The sequence below is a fragment of the Emys orbicularis genome, chromosome 1, assembly GCF_028017835.1.
Source record: "Emys orbicularis isolate rEmyOrb1 chromosome 1, rEmyOrb1.hap1, whole genome shotgun sequence".
In the NCBI taxonomy this organism is placed as follows: Eukaryota; Metazoa; Chordata; order Testudines; family Emydidae; genus Emys; species Emys orbicularis.
This window is the reverse complement of record NC_088683.1, coordinates 91358239-91377091: the sequence shown is the minus strand read 5'-3', so window position 1 is coordinate 91377091 and position 18853 is coordinate 91358239. Positions and strand designations below refer to the sequence as shown.

The following is an 18853-nucleotide window of genomic DNA, read 5'->3' as shown; positions in this document are numbered from 1 at the left end:
CTAAATGAGCTTACCACACCATCTCATGCAGGGCCCTGTTAGAATAGCAATTACAGCCCCTTAGTGTAAACACAGCCTTAAAGACCTAGTCTACACAGATTTTAGTATTGGTATAACTATCTGTTAAGGCTGTGATTTTACCAATCTAGTTATACTAATACAATCCCCCAGTATGGATGCAATTATCCATATAAAGGTGCCTTATACCAGGATCACTTATTCTTCCCATATGGAATGTAAAACTACAACCACATTAAGGGGTCGTACCATTTTAACTGGTATCAGTAGTATGTGTATAGAGAAGCCCAAGGATGGGAAGTTATCACATGAAAAGGTAAGAGTAATTTTGTAGAAAGCTCTGCAGATCAAAGACCTATCTGAAAATGAGAACTCTATCAGTGAGTGGTGGGAAATAAAAGATGTGTTCTAATAGATCAACATGCCACAGGAAAACGTAGGAGGAAATGTCAGTGTACTTCCTATCTTCCAGGAATAATTATTTTATATTTCAGTAACCCCTAGGAGCCCCCAGTCATTGAACAGGACCCATTTGTGATGTGCCATGCAAACAGAACAAATCCATACAATACAAATCCATAATTCAACAAAATGATCTGACCTTCTTGTACTTATGTTAATTTTGGATCAGAGAAAAACAGATTAGCCAATGCATCCATGCAGAGGGCATTCCCCTCTGAAGGAGGAGTTTATCAAAACCTCTATGGATGTGGGTTGTTGGAGAGTTAACGGACTTGCCAGACTAAACTAGGCAACCTTCAACGTTTTCTTAACAAGAGTTCAAAGCTACCATGACGGAACTTTCCACAGAGACTTCAGCAGATGTTTATTTTGTGTTTTCTGTACTTAAAAATATTTTTGGAAGATGAATTGGTTCTACTGGTTACATACTGAGAGAAAACATTGGTGTTTAAGGATATTATTTGTCCTTTAAAAACAGGCAGCGAAAAGTGTAAGTGACAAGCTATATACTAGTCATGGGCACAAAGGTCCATGGAGCCCTTCCTCCAGAGCAATACCAAGAAGGATACCCAAGTCTTGTGCCGCACAAAATGGGAAAACGGCATGGTCAAAAGCCAATTCAATGATGTGATTTTTAAGAATGACCTTGCAAACCCATTTCACCAGAATCAAAAGCCTTATTGCAAAGCTGGGGTTATCTATGCAATACCTCAGAATATTTATTTTAACTGTAATGACTCAAGATATCTAACCTCAACCCTACCATTGGTCCCTTGGACTAGCACCTTTAGCCACTCATCCAGGATAAAATATATCAAGTCACAGAGCTCAGAATAATTTTCAGTGTCTGAAAGCGCAAATAAATTTTTACTTTTCACTAAATTAGATCAAAGAACTATTTGCATTGTTAGGTTGTAAGTGTAAACACCTTAATGAAGTAGCAAAAAACTAGGGGCCCTCTTGTTTACCTTAAAGGGTTTTTTTTGTTTTTGTTTTTTAAACCTCAAGTTAATCATCATTTAACTTGAGGGAGCCAACTTCATTGTAAAGGCTAGTCTGGACACTCCCAACATTTGTTCCAGGCTACAAATATTTGTTTTACCCTCGGGAAGTCTAGGAAAAAGCATGGAAATGATCGGCAAGGATTCAGAGGACAAAGCGGAAGGAAGAAACTGCCAAAATTAGCTTCTGCACTTGAGTAGCAAAAATATGTAGTAAAAAGTTTTTAGGTCGCTCGCCTTTAGATTTTCTTAATCATCAGAGTAATAGAATCGTAGGGTTAGAAAGGACCGCAAGGGTCATCAAGTCTAACCCCTCTGCCAAGATGAAGGATTTGTTGTGTCTAAACCAGAGGTTCTCAAACTGTGGTCCATGGACCACCAGTGGTCTACGCTCCATTCAGGTGGTCTGTGGATAGTTCCCTCTAAGGTGCACACCTGGGCAGCCGCACACAAGAGAATGAAGGGCCACCCACCTAATTAGTGGAGCCACGCAGGCGTGGCTCCACTAATTAGGTGCCTGGACCCTGGAGAAGACGCACATGTAAGGTGAGGTGGAGGCCTTGGGGTGGGATGGGGGTAGGTGGGAGGGCGCAGTGAAGTGAGAAGAGGGGATGGGGGGAATTTGGGACATGCAGGGCTGCGGTGGCCAGAGAAAGACTACTTTCCCCAGCTTGGGGGCTGCGGCAGCTGGGGAGAGAGGGAGAGATCCCCCTCCTTCCCAGCAGGGGCTGCAGCGGCAGGGAAGAGGGGGCACATCCATTGCATTAGAAAGGTAAGACTACCGATATTAAAATATGAGATGTGTGCTTTTATTTGTAGAACAAAAAAAACTATTAAGTTTTTTTTATATAGCGCTTTTATCCAAAGCGCTTTACAATAATTAGCTAATGGTACAAACAACATTTGGAAATATCATTAAGTGGTCCGTGGAGACCCTCAGCAATTTTCAAATGGTCCACGAAAAAAAAAGTTTGAGAACCACTAGTCTAAACCATCCAAGACAGATGGCTATCGAGCATCCTTTTGAAAACCTCCAGTGAAGGAGCTTCCACAACCTCCCTAGGCCGTCTGTCCCATTGTCTTACTGTTCTTACAGTTAGGAAGTTGCAACATATTTCTCCAAAATGCTCGAAGAAAATAATAGTGGCAATGTCTCATAGAGCAGCTTTCCTCAACCCATGACTGCAAATAGCTTAGGAGACTTTTTCTTCCTTAAATTGCTAGTCATCTTGAATACAAAATTCCATATAAATATATTCTTTCCTGGAAAATGCCTGCTGAGGCCAAATTATTAAATGCGGCTTGGGAGTACAGGATGAGCTCCAAATCCCAGAAGTGAACCAGACCAACGTTCTGGCTATTTAGCCCTCTCGTCACAATGTTTGTTGCAATATCCCACCAATCCAGCCATGGTCCAGAACTGGCCTGTTCTCTCTCAGGACATTGAAGATTGCATGTAAAACATTAAAACCATTTGGAGTGAAGAAATAAATAGCATGGACTGTTAAATATGCAGTTTGTTTTGCTTGCATGTGGAAGGGAACAACCTAGCCAAGACAGCTGGCCGGTGGCTTGATTCCTTAATGCTTGCAAATAATTTTTGCATATCTTTTTAAAACTTGGATTAGCACCTGCATGTTGATACTGGAGTCTGACTGGAATTCCAAGGCCTACTCTTCCTTTTAAGTTTTCATGGAAAGCCAGACCTTGGCAAGATTGAAGAACTGAAATACCAATCTCTTGTGCCCAATTATTTCATTTGAAAAGATACTCCACCTTCCTTATAAAGCTCGGTGTTACAAGGCTAAACATCCAATTAAACCTTCTGAAAAAATGAAAGAGGGCCCATTTAAAACAATGTTGCCCCAAAAGAATCCCAGGATGACAATCACGGTAGCAGTCTAGCACTGGTAGCTGGCTATCCCCCTCTTCCCACCCTGGCTCAGAGAAGCTGAAGGCATGAATCAGGTGTTATGTTCATGGCTGCCTTGATTCACCTACCTGATATAGGGATCCCTCCCAGACCTGTGCTGTGTTGTGGCGGGAGAGTCAAGTCCAAGAAATTACTATTTGAGGTGGGATTTGCTGTGTGGTTCAAGTGCATGATGCTATTGCGTGGGAAGGCCATCCAAGGATAGCGAGCTGCTTGGCCTGGAAAACTGAAGGAGTTGTAAACTGCTCGGTGCTGTTGAAACTGCGGGAACCTCTGTGGCAAGACTGGAAAGGTGCTACTGAGAGAGTTGGCATTTGAGGGCGCAGCAGGATGCAGGAATCCAGACCCTGACCCTTTGGCGGTTGTAGTGTGCGGGGAAGGGTTCTGAAGAGATGTGGGCGAGAGGGAAGGCTGGTCTTGGACTGACAGTTCCTTCTCAATCAGGTCTGCTAAGGCTTTGCGGGTGATATCAAAGGGGTCAAACCCTAAGTCATCCTCTTGCTGTTTGGAGGAGCCAAACCCAAATGCCGCTTGCCAGTCTGTAGAGGAGGATACTGGGATGGTTTCTGTTGGAGGAGAAGAGGGATGACATTTAACATCTGAACTAATCTCACCTCCTTAGTCTTATTTCTGCAGTTTTCAGACCCAATACTATTAAATGTCAACATCCAGTCACTTTTCATATTAATACATTTTTATGACATTGCCTCAAAGACATTTGGTATTTGAACAAGTGCTTCCACTTTCACAGCCCATCTTAACTTTCTATCTCACCCCACTACAAACTAACTAGGAATTTGGGGCGATTTGAGATATTACAGACAGGACTGATTTCACTGCAGGATAAAGCAGAAACAGATCTAACGTGCAAAAAACGAAAGCCCTTACCAAATAAATATCTTCAGTAAGAGCAAAGAACAGAAATATAGGATGACTAAACAGGTGCTTGCACAGAATATTGTTTGAGTTTTTACTAGTAAAAGTTTTCCACTGAATAATGCATTAGTCAGAGTGACAAAGTAAAAATCCCTTAGTCTTATTAAATAAAGTTGCTGTTAAATTCAATAGTCTGCTTTCAGTTCTAATGTTGTACTTCAGGGCTGATATGTAACAATTTTGTAGGAGGGGAAAAGATTTGGCTTCTGGTAGTTCTGAAAACAAGTACTGATGACTTCTGAGCAACCCTGGGAAATATCTTGCAGAGTATAAACAAAACCAAATTACGTGAATGAGTAAAATATGCACCTTGACAGACAAAGGAAGTTGAAGAAAAATAGCTGTACTGTACATTTTGATAAGTGCTTTGAAGCACTGTTGTGGACACGAGTTACCAAAAACTCTTCCTTGCATTTTCATTTCCTTTGTGTATATATAGTTCATCTTACTGTTTATATATTTTTAAAAATATTAAATTCATAGTCTCTGAACATTGGAAGCGGTCATTCAGTTTTTGGAGAAAGTATAACAGACATCAGGCTGGAGACAGATTCTGAGCCAGCAAGCCCCCTTCTATAAGGCAGTATCACAAATGAGCATTTGCATTGTCTCCCTCTGTTGGGAGGGAGAAGCTGGAATCAACTGCCTAGAGGAGTGCACACCATTGTGAGAAGAGTGGAGAAATTACGGGAACTGCTCTGTGCATCATTTCTCAGAAGACTAGAATCTAAACTTCCACTTTTGTCCCCAATATGAGAATTAAAAAGACACTAGGCATGAGGAAAGTAGATCTTCCACATTTAGGCTTTGTCTACACTACCATTTGTGTCAGTAAAACTATTTTTTGGTTTTTTCCACACCCCTGACTGACAAGTTTCACAGACAAAAATGTTGGTGTGGACAGTGCTATGTCGGCAGGAGAGGCTCTCCTGCCGACATAGCTAACACTGCTCGCTGGGGCTCGCTTAATTATGAACAGCAGGAGAGCACTCTCCTGCCAGAAAAGAGACGCCACATGGGTGACTTTATAGTGGCACAGCAATAGTGGTAGAGCTGTGCTGCTGCAAGATCCACAGTTTAGACATAACCTTAAATTTAAGTGGCAACATAATCCATAAAGCACAAGTGACAGCAGTGGAAACCAGATCTATGTTGCCTGGGAGTTCACCCTCCACTGTTGCTTATTCCTTACATGATCAGTCTCCAATACCAATCATTTCCTTAGTATGAATTTTGATGATAAAACAGGATGATCAATTCAGGTAGAGAATAAAACATGAAAAATATATTAACTCAAGCAAAAAGCATTCTGATCTTGAACAAACATGTTTGGTAATATATTGCCTGGTAAATATCTATGAGGCAGAAAGATATCTATGAGGCAGAATTCTTTAAAATATCGTGCCATTAGCCACTAAACATTTGATACCACCACAGAGCATGTCTAGTTTCAGTTCATGTACCTGATACAGCACAACATCCCATTCCTGTGAATGGATATTCTAAAAGAAACCATCTCTGCAATGCAGTTACCTTTCAGTGGCTGCAGTTGGCCCTAGATTGTGTAGTCAAACACTGGCCAAAAAAGATGGAGACTAGGCTAGCTTGCATAACCATCAGACAAAAACTCTGTCATAACCACTTCACTAAATATAATTACAAACCTGTGCATGTTGGATCTTCCGATTATAATACAAATATGGCTTTTGGTATATATTATTCATACCTCTCTATGTTGTTGTTCTGTTATTTTAAGCAAAAAATTTTGAACATGCTTTCAACATTAAGCTAAACAATTGTGTTTTTAGCATTTAAGCAGACATGAATACTACTGCACTAGATGCTCTGATAATTCCAACAAGCAGTTGGGATCTGGGAAGAGTGATTTCTTGATAAGAATTAAGTAAACGTATTTAGTTGACTCTCAAATGTAATTAAAATAATGGTGAGAAAAAAATAAAAAGAGGCATAAACTTCAAAAATAAGTGACTTCCAACACCTTAACCAGGCTTTCATACCTGATGTGAAGAGGCTCTGTGGTTCTGGTGCTGTGGGCCAGTCACTGGAAGTCTGTGGAGAGCTGGGGAATGGGGGGAGCCCGCTTGGGATGGGGTTGGGGTGCCGGAAGTTGTCCGAGAAGAGCGACTGTGACTCTGTTACAGCCCCTTCAAAAGGAGACCGCGCACTGTGATTGGATGAACTGATGGGTATGACTGGATTGGGTTTTGATAAACCAGGTGGTGGTGAAGGTGTGTCACTGTTTGTTATCTGGTGGCAGGGGAGAAAAAAAAGTCAATAGAATAAGATATGTATCTTTAGACTTAAAGTCATTCCTTATTAATAAAACATTTTAAAATTCAGTTTGAAGACTAGAAAAATTCAGATTAAATTAAGATTAGTTCTGTGAGCACACAGTTTAAATGTCAAACAAATCAGCCCGATGCAGCCCATTTCTGGATCAAAAGGCATTTAAAATTAGTTGACAGTTATCAAAAGAACTAACATGCCACACTGATATTTCACACAAAAAATTATGTTTCTCTCAAAATAAAGGTTGCAACTGAACTTCAAACAAATACAATTCATATTTACATTACGTTGGCTTTCAGGCCATACCTGCTGTGAGCTGTCACCATTTCCTATACTGAGAGCGTCTGAAGGTTTGTCGATAGGGCTGGAAAAAAATCAAATAAGATATATGCAAACATCAGAATAACCAAAGTGAACATCAGAAGTTGGCTTTTATTGGTATAAACGCTTAGAACAGAAATTGCCCAAAACTAATTTCAAGAGATTACGAAGAAAAGTCCACCTATTGTTTGAGGACTTCTTAAATCAGAAGTGTTCCAGTTCTACCATTTGCCAAGTTTTAGTTTACGGCCATAGAGGTGTATTTCATACACTCTATTCTGCTTGTGCATTGTTCTACTGAGCAGCCAATGGTCCATCTGCAATCCCAAATTTGTTATCCTTCAATTCTGCCTGCTCCATCGGTTAAAAAATATTTAGTACCATGAGTTTGTTACTGAGATGCACAAAGAACTTAGTTCCCCCCTGTCCCTAATGTGTATTTCATGCTTATAAGAGGTATGAGATTGACTGCCTTGAAGATTGACATCCTTCATCTAGAGAAAGAGAGACAGACAAGGCAGTGGCAGTTCAAGCTTCCCAGAATGGCTTGTCACTGGTGTTTCAACTTTGACCTGGACAACTACTAAGGTGGAGAAGGAGTTAAGTCTGCAGACTCAGAAAATTTGAGAAGAGGCCAGGTCTAAAAACAGAAGAGAAATGCAGAGAAAAATGAAAAACAGAGAGAAAAGGACAAAAATGCCACCTCAGAATCACTGCAGCCATTCTAAGACATTCTGACAGCCATTTAGGAGCAGTCCAGAGTGCTCTGAATTCCATGCTAGCCTAGGGAATCAGTGTAGGTCCAGATGCAAAAGTCCCATAAATTCAGGCTATGACCACAAGTACAGCTTATCTACCCCTAGCACAACAGAGGCCTGTAAAAGTGTCAGACTGTACAGACCCAAATGCTTGCCTCTGCAGAGAAAGAATATCAAAAGTAACATGAAGAACTTTAGAATATTACATTTTTATTAGAAAGCCACAGTTCAATACAGGTCAAATTACAAACATTGTATTTGGTGCAAAAGTAATTCATATTAATGTTGAGTTATTTTACTTGGGTGCAGCCCTCTAGATCCTAGCCAGTTGTTAAAATGTCCTGCTGCTGTGAAGTTTGGGCACCTATTATTGTACAAGGCCATTTGGCTAGCCAGATCATCATTTAAGAGATTAGAATTAACTTAAAACTTAATCAGAGAGCACAGGACTTGGGTAAAAAGCAATTTCTGTGCTTAAGCACATTGATTAAACCTTACCTCAGATTAGAATTGGGCCTCAAGTACTTTCTAAATTATTTTTAAGGACAAAAATCATATAGGAACAGATATGTAGAAGATGACTATTCCAAGGTAGTCCACTTAATTATTTCTTGCTCATCTCAAGCAAAATCAAGTTCTGTAAGAATAACGTATCCTATTTATGTTCCGAACAGAGATTTATGACAAAGGTTAATGCATATCTACAGCACAAGAATTCTGTTGCAAACTCTTCACTAAAAGCTTGTCTACACAGACACATGCGGAAAATTCATCCAAATTAACTAACACCCTCATTCAGAATTACAGTGGCCTTATTTCACTATCTTAATTAACTTTGAAGTGAATTAAACTAAACCAAATTAAGGCCATTAATTCTGAACAGCATCCGCACAGGGATTTAATGTGGTTTTAACCAATCCACTTCAAATTCACACCTTTAGTTAATTCAGATTAACATTCCTGCATGTCCTTATGTAGGCAAGTCCTAAGTATTCAGTTCTTGGCAGAAAAAAAATGCGTAAATGATGTTTCAACCCTACAGACATTGACAATAATAGTATTGCTGCATCCTGAAGCAAGTATGTGACTGTTTATGACAATCCAATTGCTGAGAAGCAAAATAGATTATACTTGAGATCTATACAAAGGGTCTTTAAGTGAACAGGTTTTACAAGCTATAGTTACGACCCCATCAATAAACAAATCAATGAATCCCTACATTTTAATAATTTCGCTTATGTAGTGCATTCCATTCAGAAAGATCCCAGTACAGCCTATAATATGCTTGTCCACCGCTGAAATTCAGCCACAGCTGGACTGAAACTTAGCAACTGTTTAGCTGCACACAGCAGTAAATGACTGGAAGTAAAGAATATCAAAGTTAACTGAAACTAGAGGGGAAATTTTAGAAACGGAATTACCTAATTGGAATTTGCCCAAGACACTTTAGTTAACACTCCTACTCTTGGATGAAGCGCCATAGGATTTCTGAACACAAATGACGACGACTCCTCTTACATCTCAACCAAAAGGCGTGACCTTCAACAGTGAAATTTTGCTTATCACCATGCTAAGGTTTGGTTCAATACTGACCCAAAAGGAAGAATAGCTGCTGAATCGACCCCACTACCTCTGTGATATTCTGGGTTTTCCTTTGTCTTCTCCCTTCTAAAATTTGGATTAGCCCAACCCAGTTTAGCCCAAGAGATCTAATGGAATCACAGCCTATGGTGATATGATTGCAAAATATAGCAAAATCTGCCCAACGATGTTTATGATACCAACAGTACTATAAAGAAATTCAGAGACCCCGTGTAATAGTATGTCAGGAAACGGTCAATCAAGTGGATGAGACTCCTTGGCACAAAGGAATTTCAGCAAACTGTGGTGCCCTGCCATTCATGCTAGTGTACAAAAACATAGGAAATCGCTGAATATTGTGGCTAAGTTCCTAGAACACATCAAGGTGAAGAGATGGAAGTAAATATTTAGTATTACAACATTTACCTTTTTGGCCATCATAAGCCAACTTTTCAAAAGTCATCAACTAAAAGCCTCCTGATGCACTACAAGAATTATACTTTTCTTGAAGAACTTTTGAAGTTGTTCATAAATGTCGGGGACTTATCTCTGGCTAGGACATGCTTAGTGTGGGAAGCTTCTACATAAGCTTCCTATGACCGTAGTGCTGCCAATTCACCTCAATCCTTACCTGCACCATCACTTATTATCTTAGCTCTAGGATTTTCCCAAACTGTCACACATGCAGTGTTTTTGACATGGGGTAGAGGCTAGGCTGAGCCCAAACTAGTTTCTATATGTGACCTGATCAAATTTTGAATCCAGCTCTCCAACCAGAGAGGCCGGAGAACCATCCCTCCACACCATTAAGTGAGAGAGAAAGCAAGCTAGCTAAAGTATAAAAGGCAGCACAATTACCCGAAATCTGAGTCTGGACCATCTGGAGTCATGTGTTCTGGGTCTGTGCCATTTTCTAATATAGGAGGCGTTTTCCTGTGTTCCATTGTTAAACCGTTGGCTGATTTACTTGAACTCTGTAATGATGGCCAGGCATCTTTGTTATTACTGTTGGGTCTGGAAAAAGGCAAGAGTAAAAAAAAGAAGAGTTCAAGTTATGAAGAAAGTGTTCTAAAAAAATTTAAACACTGAGGAAATGAATCCTTGTACCAGACAGTCCATAGGAATGGAATTATCTGGGCATATCTTTCAAATAGATTTTAATGCTGATGGGTAAAAAAGGCTCCTCAAGAGAGAAGATTGAAGGAAACAGAGTTCTGCCCACTGATTAGATAATTGGACCGCCTACATTGGAGTCCAAACTTGTCCAACTGTAAAATATCCATTTAGACAGCTTCCAGTACAAAAACCCATGGGCTTGCTCTCAGTTAAAGCTTCTTCACTGTATCCCAGAAGTATTTAGTAGTTTTATAAACAGTGATCACATTTTTTTCCCCCTGAAGATCTTCCACACCCCACCATATCCCTGAGGATTTTCCCAGGCTGGCCTGAGAGAGCAGAAATTGAATTTGGTTGCCTGCCTGATGGTCCACAGCACCATCACTAGACCATGAAATTAGCCACTCCAGCACACTTTAAAGCAGTCTATCCAAGTTACTGCCCAGTTCACTTCTTTTAATCTAAAACCTTTATGATTTCCTCTACAAAACAAAAGTAGAGTTCACTCCATGAAATGTATCTGATCTGGAAGAATGACTTCAGAGCGAGTAGTCAAAGTGGAAGTTATTTACTGCTGCAGGGAATTACATCACTAGACAACACTTCAGCCAGTTTCCATGTGTCTATTTGTACAAGTACATTTATATAATAAATGTCATCAGCTAATATCACAACACAAAACCTATTCATTTCTAGCCCCCTTCATTTTTTCCTATTGTTCTTTCCTATCCACTTCAGAAAACAGCATCCCGTTGGAGGCAAGTGATTGCATAGTGTGCAAGTGCTTCATTGTAAAAAGGCATACACTAAAAGCTGAGTCTTCTTTTACACCTGCTTTCTGATTTCTCTTCATAAGTATAAGACTTACTGCATGCCCAACCATTCATTCCACACATACAGGTGGATTTAACAAGTTCTTAATTGAGACCAGGAAGATTCCTATGGCTCTTTAGCTATAGCACTGTTTTCCAAATTCCTATTCAGCCTCAATATTTCATTATAATCCTGGCTGTCCCCACACCTCAGATATTGCAAGATTTACTATTTTGTCTCCATCTACTGTTCTCTCTTTGTGGGTCAACTCCTACGTACATTTAAGTTATGCACAAATGAAAGATTTGACCTAAAACTCATCTTAGACCTCTACACCTTTGAGAGAAGAGGTTAAATACGGCACTCTATCAACTCCCTCTCACCAAATTGAGAATCAATTTATATTACATCTCATGCCATGATTAAAAATTTTCTTTTGCCCTTTTCACCATTCTATCCTGATGCAAGAGACTAATTTTCAACCCAGACAAAATTTCAAATTAATTCTAGTCTAGATGCGACTTCAGACTGCAATGGGCATTTCCTCCTTCCCCTCCCTCCAAAAAAAGGTCTAATGGGTTAACTGATCCCAAAATATTTAAATCATAGCATAGACTTTCCTGTGGAAACAAATGTTTTAAAGTGCTCATGAAAGCTAAATGCTTCCAAAGAGCTGTTCTCCAGCAATAATCCCTCACCCTACGTGCTAGTGACAAACATTTTTAGTGTTACAAGAAAGCATTAATCATTTTGGCCCATTAAAAGCAAGTTTGAGGAAAGTGGTGGAAGAAAAAAAAAAAAAAAGGACCAGAACCATTTTAAAATCAACCCACTATCAGCACCCTATATTTTAAGTGAATACAACTGTCATTACCTCTACCGTATAACTATGGAATGCTGTGCCTATAGGTATTTTTTTACATACACACCCACACAGGTGGAAATTACAACATTTGCCTTTCACACAAATGAGGGAAAAAATAGCGTGAAGAGGGACTTTCACACTGGAACAAACTTAGAAAAAGAAAGAATGTTTATACAAAGAGTTTTTGCCCAGTAATTATGTTTTCTCTACTATTACTGCAGGCTTACATTTGAACATATATTTCTCACAGCTCAGCTTCTGCTTGATCCCTCAGTGAAATCCTAACACCGGACAGTCAAGAGAATGATTGTGAAATTGTTGATTCAGATGTAGAATCTAACAGGAGAAAGACAGTAGCATATCAAAGAATCAGACAAATGAGAAGCTGTTTGTAAGTTGAAAGTTGTGATGGGTTAGCAATTTAAATATGATTAGTCTATAATTTAATCAGCTCTCAAACTACATATGGTCATGTCTGATTAATATTTGAATGGAGACCTCCAACTTCCTCACTGCTGAAAGGACACTGGCAATCCAGACAATGCTGTCCACCACTCCACATCAGTACCGAATCAGTTTCCCACTGTAGTTATGCATTTCAGATGAATGACAAACTGAAGTTCAGTCCACTTGCAGTCAAAGTATCTCATGGCATTTTTCACAAGTGCCAGGATGATAGCTCTGGGGCCTGGCCAGATTCCAATGCTCATAACTGCTTTCCAACTACCTGAATTCCTGCAGCAGTTTCAGATGGAGCAATTCTTCACTTCCTGTTCTGTAACATCTTGTGCTGGGATCCCATCAGGTTTCAAGTTAAGGAGAATTGGTTCAGGCCCTGGATGTGAAACCCATCAACACATGAATATTGCAAAAGTTGGTGTGTTGGGTTAACTTGGTTGCATTCTTCCCTCCAAGTTAGTATTGAACCAAAGGCTCAAGGCATGACAATAGGTGTCAGTGCTTCAGATGAGAAAACTGGAGATCCCGATCACTTGCAATAATTAAAGATTATGAGACTTCCTGTAAGAGTAGGCAAAGATAATCCTAGTCTCTTAGCCAGATTCCAATGCTGGTAGACAGAATGTAACTATCCAAACTCCCCTGGCTGTTTCTTTTTGATATCGTTTTCTTCATTTTCTTGCATAAACTGTTGTGCAGTGCTGCTGCCAGAATTCGTTTCAGTAGCAGGTGAACAAGCCCACAAAGAACTCTGATCCTGAACCAGAAGTGCTATATAAAATGTCAGGCACATTTTAAAAGTTTACCCCCAGTATGAAAGTCCCTTCGTGAATGGAAAATAGTTAATAGTTCCCATTTGTTCATCTTAAATTTAACATATTTAGCAAACACACCAGCTAATTGTTTTAGCTTTTGATTTATTTTTTGTACGGTTGTAAATTACAGGATGAAAAAAAACTGTTAAGAGGTGGCTTTTGTAAAGTAGACCACAGCTGAAAAATATCTAGTAACACGCCGTAATGGGAAGACAGACGAAAAGAAAGAGAAAGTTACAATTCAAATATTTAACCAAAACCACCATTTAAGTTTGCTAGGATGTAGCACCAAGGATATTTCACACCATGTGCCTGTTTCTCACCCAAAGGTAAAAGCAAAGACGAAAGTTCAACTGTTTCACTTTGAATTTCCCCGATTTTTAGGGCTTGCGTACACTTAGGGCTTGGCTACACTTGCGAGTTAGAGTGTAATAAAGGAGCCCCAGGTGCACTAGCTCACTACCTGTCCACACTGGCAAGGCACGTAGAGCGCTCTGACTCCGCGGCTACAGCGCTGCTGGTACTCCACCTTGGCGAGTGGAATAACATTTGCTGTGCCCCTGCTGGAGCGCTGTGGCGCCAGTGTGAACAAGGTGTTGCATTAGTGTGCTCTGATTGACCTCTGGAAACGTCCCATAATCCCCTTAAGTCAAGTGGCCACTCTTGTCATTGTTTTGAACTCGCTGTAGGAATGCGGATATGCCCTTTCAAAGCTCTGTTTCAGACAGCTGGCTGCCTATCTGCTCCGGGACAAAGGAATGGCGCTTGCTGTAAGTGATGGGGGGAAGCTGCTAATGTGCACTTCCAGCTGAGAGTGTTAACACTCAACAGCGTTTTCCCTGCTGCGGTCTCCGAAGGCTGGTTTAACTCCCAGCACTCTACAACTGCAAGTGTAGCCATGCCCTTAAAACACTGCAGCAGCGTAGCTGCACCACTTGAGCTGTCCCGCTGTAGGGCTTCAGTGCAGACGCTACCTATGCTGATGGGAGGAGTTCTCTAGTAAACTTAGGTTCTCCACCTCCCCAAGAGGTGGCAACTAGGTCATTAGGAGAATTCACCCATCGACCTATCACTGTCTACACCAGAAACTAGGTCCATTTAACTGCATAGCTCAGAGATATGGATTTTTCACAATCCTGAATTATCCAGTTATACGGACCTAATTTCCTAGTGTAGACCAGACCTTAGTCTGTGTTCAAATCTTAACACTGAAGTATGTTAAATATTAAATAAAACATCAAATATTTGGACACTTCAGCCACCGTGACAGCAGAAACTGCCCTCTTATCACAAAGCAAATGCCACATTAGCTATAATTACCAAGAATTTGCTGCTTAACAATATTCACTGAATTGCATTAATGTTACTGCAAAAATTGTGAAAATATTAAATAAAACCCTTCTGATACCTGCTTCAAAACGATGACTGCTTGTTTGGAGTTAATGTGCACAAATCCATGTGGTACAAGAAGGGGGAATCCTTTCATTTATCAAATAAGATTCAGCATATGTTATGACTAGAAGTACTGCATAATCCTGCATGTGTATATGAGCAAAAATTTGAGATGGAACATTCCACATCTTCCATCTTAAACAGCAAGCATTGGGTGAGATGGGAGAGAGGACCAGGAATTTTAATGGAAATAACTTTAAAAGGAAAGTGTTGTCAGTCAGTCTGGCGACAGTACTTACACATCATACCTCTGCAGTGCTGTCACTTTGTTTTTGTTCTTGTCAACTGTACCCGTAGACAGCTGGAGGAAGTTGGGGTTTAGTTTGTACAATTCTTGCAGTAGCTTCTGTTCATATTCTTGGTGTTTACCCGCCTGGGGAAAGAGTTAAAGTTTTCAATGCAACCTGAGTTGAAATTCATATTCCCTCCCCGATTTGAAAGATCTTGGGGGCACAAAACTATAAGGCTTTGCTTGCTGTTTTTTAATATGAAATTCATTTTCGCTTTTGGTACCTTTTAAAGCAGAAAATCAATTTACTCAAGCCTTCCTAGGACTTATTCTCCAGTTCAAGCAAAAATGTTTGCTGTAGTACAGTCCAAATAAAGTAAGTTTCCAAGAGAAGTGTGTAGTCTGCATTTTACATCCCCCTAATGTATATTAAGCTGTCCAGAGGGAAGAAAGAGATAGTCTCTTCACTTCAAAGAGTTTCTTTGCTGTTGTAAACAGTTCTGCATTCCAAGGACTATTTCAAAAGCATCACACAGCTGTCAATAGGGTAAGAAAAAGCACTCTGGTTAGTGTGACTGGGGATTGTTCAATACAGAAGTGGATTTCTGTAAAGCAAAGTATTACAGGGAGACAGGCATGCTGCTTTCAGGAACTGGGGAGATTTCTATGCCTGACTTATTCATACTGCGCAGACTCTACTTCTGAGTGAGGAAGGGGATGAGATTCTTTCAATCCAGGTCTACCCTTTTGGCATTCCTAGAACATATTAGAACAGTTTATCTAATGTTTATTCAACCTAATGCAGAGTAGCTTTTTCTCTGTTTTATTTATTGTTTGAGAGAAGGCACTTAAGCATGACGATTGAAATAGGGTTAGACTAAATATTAAAACATTTTGCCTTTTCTCTCTTCCGATAACCAAAGCTGTCCAAATTTGAAGGAAGTTTTTGGTATGAGTCTTGGGTTAGAATGGTTACAATGTAATATTACATGCAAGTTAAATGTATTTCAATATTTACAAGAATTTTAAATTAAATCTAAAGTTGCAAAATACAAACAAATTGAATTTGAAACTCCCAGTCACTTGTGCCCAGTGACCCTCGACACTATGATAGGCACTTTAGAAACAGAAGCAAAAAGACCTCCTGTAAAATTGGAGCTATATCATTACGCAAGTATCAAGTGTTCATTACACCTTTAACACTTATTTTGTACATAGTGTCATGAAATGGTATGTCTAATAGCATAATGTCTAATAATGCATATTATGGGGTGTGATTTCTAAAACGCTCAAACTTGTTGTGCACTAACCAGTTCATGTAGACCCTAAATATTCCCCAGTAAACTTTAACATAGTATTGTTTCAAACAGTATTATGCTGAAATGCACCAGGAAACCTAGTGTGCACCAGCAGGGTCTACACAGATCAATTAATTTGCAAAGCAGTAGTGCACTTTACAAATCACACCCCCATGGTGCACATTGCCAACCCCTGTAAACAGCCCTCAGTTATACCCATCAAGGTTAAAAAAAAAAAAAAAAAAAAAAAAGATAAATACAATTAAACTATTCATGACAATGTCAAGTCATTCCAGAAATACTGTACTATATTACAACTCAATCAAAAAGTAATCTTTAGCCTTACATTTTTAAAACAGCAGAAGTATTGTTTCTCATTTTAAACCATTTCATACGAAACTAAAAAGTACCGGGGGAAAAACAGTCCTTACTTTACTTACCTTACTAAGACTCACTCAAACAGTACTGATTATGCATCCCACTTCCACTAAGTATGATAGGTAATCCAATCAGAGCTAGAGACCTTATATACCTCTTCAGTAGCACAAGACTTTAGAGAAAAGTCTCCAAATCAGGCAAAATTAAAAAAATTATACTCAGTTTTTATGACACCATCACATTATTTTGATCTATACTCAAAAGGCAATCCTTCAAAGCCCACACCTTCAGTCATGCAAGCCAAGCTACTGGATTATGGGAGGAACAGAAACCTGTATGGTTTCCTTTCAATCCCTAAACAAAAACCACTTTTCTGAGAAGTTCCTGACAATCATGAACTTAACATTTGGTTAATGCATCCTAACCTACAGATGTATTACGCTCTAATAAATTACCCTCATAACATCTTAATATTCTTCCAAATGCTTAGCACCCATTTCATGAGATACAGTAGGAAATATATTCAACTGTTTAAGATTTCATAAAAACTATCCCACAATTGTCTTACAAACCTTTAACTATCCAATACTTGGAGGACTGACTCCTTTTGAGCCTGTAAAAAAATAGCACTTATTGGAAAACCGCCAGCACCCAATTGGCTAAGTACCTTTTGGGTAAAAAAAAAAAAAAAAAAAAAAAAAAGATAAGTTTTGCCATGATAATATTTAAAGGCTGGCTTCACTATACTTTAATATAAGTCATTAATGATCTGGAGGGTTGCGTGGACTGCACTCTCAGCAAGTTTGCAGATGACACTAAACTGGGAGGAGTGGTAGATACGCTGGAGGGTAGGGATAGGATACAAAGGGACATAGACAAATTAGAGGATTGGGCCAAAAGAAATCTGATGAGGTTCAACAAGGACAAGTGCAGAGTCCTGCACTTAGGATGGAAGAATCCCATTCACTGTTACATACTAGGAACCGAATGGCTAGGAAGCAGTTCTGCAGAAAAGGACCTAGGGGTTACAGTGGACGAGAAGCTGGATATGAGTCAACAGTGTGCCCTTGTTGCCAAGGCGGCTAACGGCATTTTGGGCTGTATAAGTAGGGACATTGCCAGCAGATCGAGGGACGTGATCATTCCCCTCTATTCGACATTGGTGAGGCCTCATCTGGAGTACTGTGTCCAGTTTTGGGCCCCACACTCCAAGAAGGATGTGGAAAAATTGGAAAGAGTCCAGCGGAGGGCAACAAAAATGATTAGGGGGCTGGAGCACATGACTTATGAGGAAAGGCTGAGGGAACTGGGATTGTTTAGTCTGCAGAAGAGAAGACTGAGGGGGGATTTGATAGCTGCTTTCAACTACCTGAAAGGGGGTTCCAAAGAAGATGGATCTAGACTGTTCTCAATGGTACCAGATGACAGAACAAGGAGTAATGGTCTCAAGTTGCAGTGGGGGAGGTTTAGGTTGGATATTAGGAAAATCTTTTTCACTAGGAGGGTGGTGAAGCACTGGAATGGGTTACCTAGGGAGGTGGTGGAATCTCCTTCTTTAGAGGTTTTTAAGGTCAGGCTTGACAAAGCCCTGGCTGGGATGATTTAGTTGGGAATTGGTCCTGCTTTGATCAGGGGGTTGGACTAGATGACCTCGTGAGGTCCCTTCCAACCCTGATATTCTATGAAGTCATACACAGGAAAAAAGCAGACATTTACGCTACAGTTTAGGATCCTCCTTTTTGTGTGCATCTACCTGCATCTCCTCTTTTGTGAAACTGGCTGCTTCGTCCCCCAGCTCATGTAGATACATACAGTCAGGTTTTGGACACTGCATGTTCTTTAGGAAATAACTGCAATATTTTGTTGTACCTAAAGATGCCTGAAGGAGAAAGAAAAGTGAGACTGAGTAGCTGAGCTAAGCACAGAAAGCTAGAAGCCACATTTCAAGCACAAAAAATCCCCCTCAATTTAACAGACGTCTCAGAAGACAATATACGTTCATAAAAATTGGAGTTCATCGAAACAAGATTTTTTGATAAGGCCTAAATAGGATATCAGTAACACGAGAGACTCAGATATCCAGGGCCTGGATAATCAGAATGTACTTC

General features: G+C 39.9%; 1 protein-coding gene across 6 annotated transcripts in view; it reads right to left on the bottom strand.

Moving 5' to 3' along the window:
• The window catches only part of CNOT4 (CCR4-NOT transcription complex subunit 4), a 125674-nt gene that overhangs the window by 33558 nt on the left and 73263 nt on the right, over positions 1-18853 (bottom strand). For 2 of the 6 annotated variants that reach the window (XM_065401503.1, XM_065401495.1), the window contains 6 exons: positions 18499-18624; positions 15089-15213; positions 10179-10334; positions 6967-7024; positions 6369-6618; positions 3483-3980 (listed from right to left, as the gene is read on the bottom strand). In XM_065401503.1, the coding sequence (XP_065257575.1) occupies positions 3483-3980; positions 6369-6618; positions 6967-7024; positions 10179-10334; positions 15089-15213; positions 18499-18624 (1213 nt within the window). Of the gene's footprint in view, positions 1-3482; positions 3981-6368; positions 6619-6966; positions 7025-10178; positions 10335-15079; positions 15214-18498; positions 18625-18853 lie in introns of all 6 variants that reach the window. The other 4 variants (XM_065401510.1, XM_065401526.1, XM_065401519.1 and 1 more) reach the window with 2 other exon arrangements.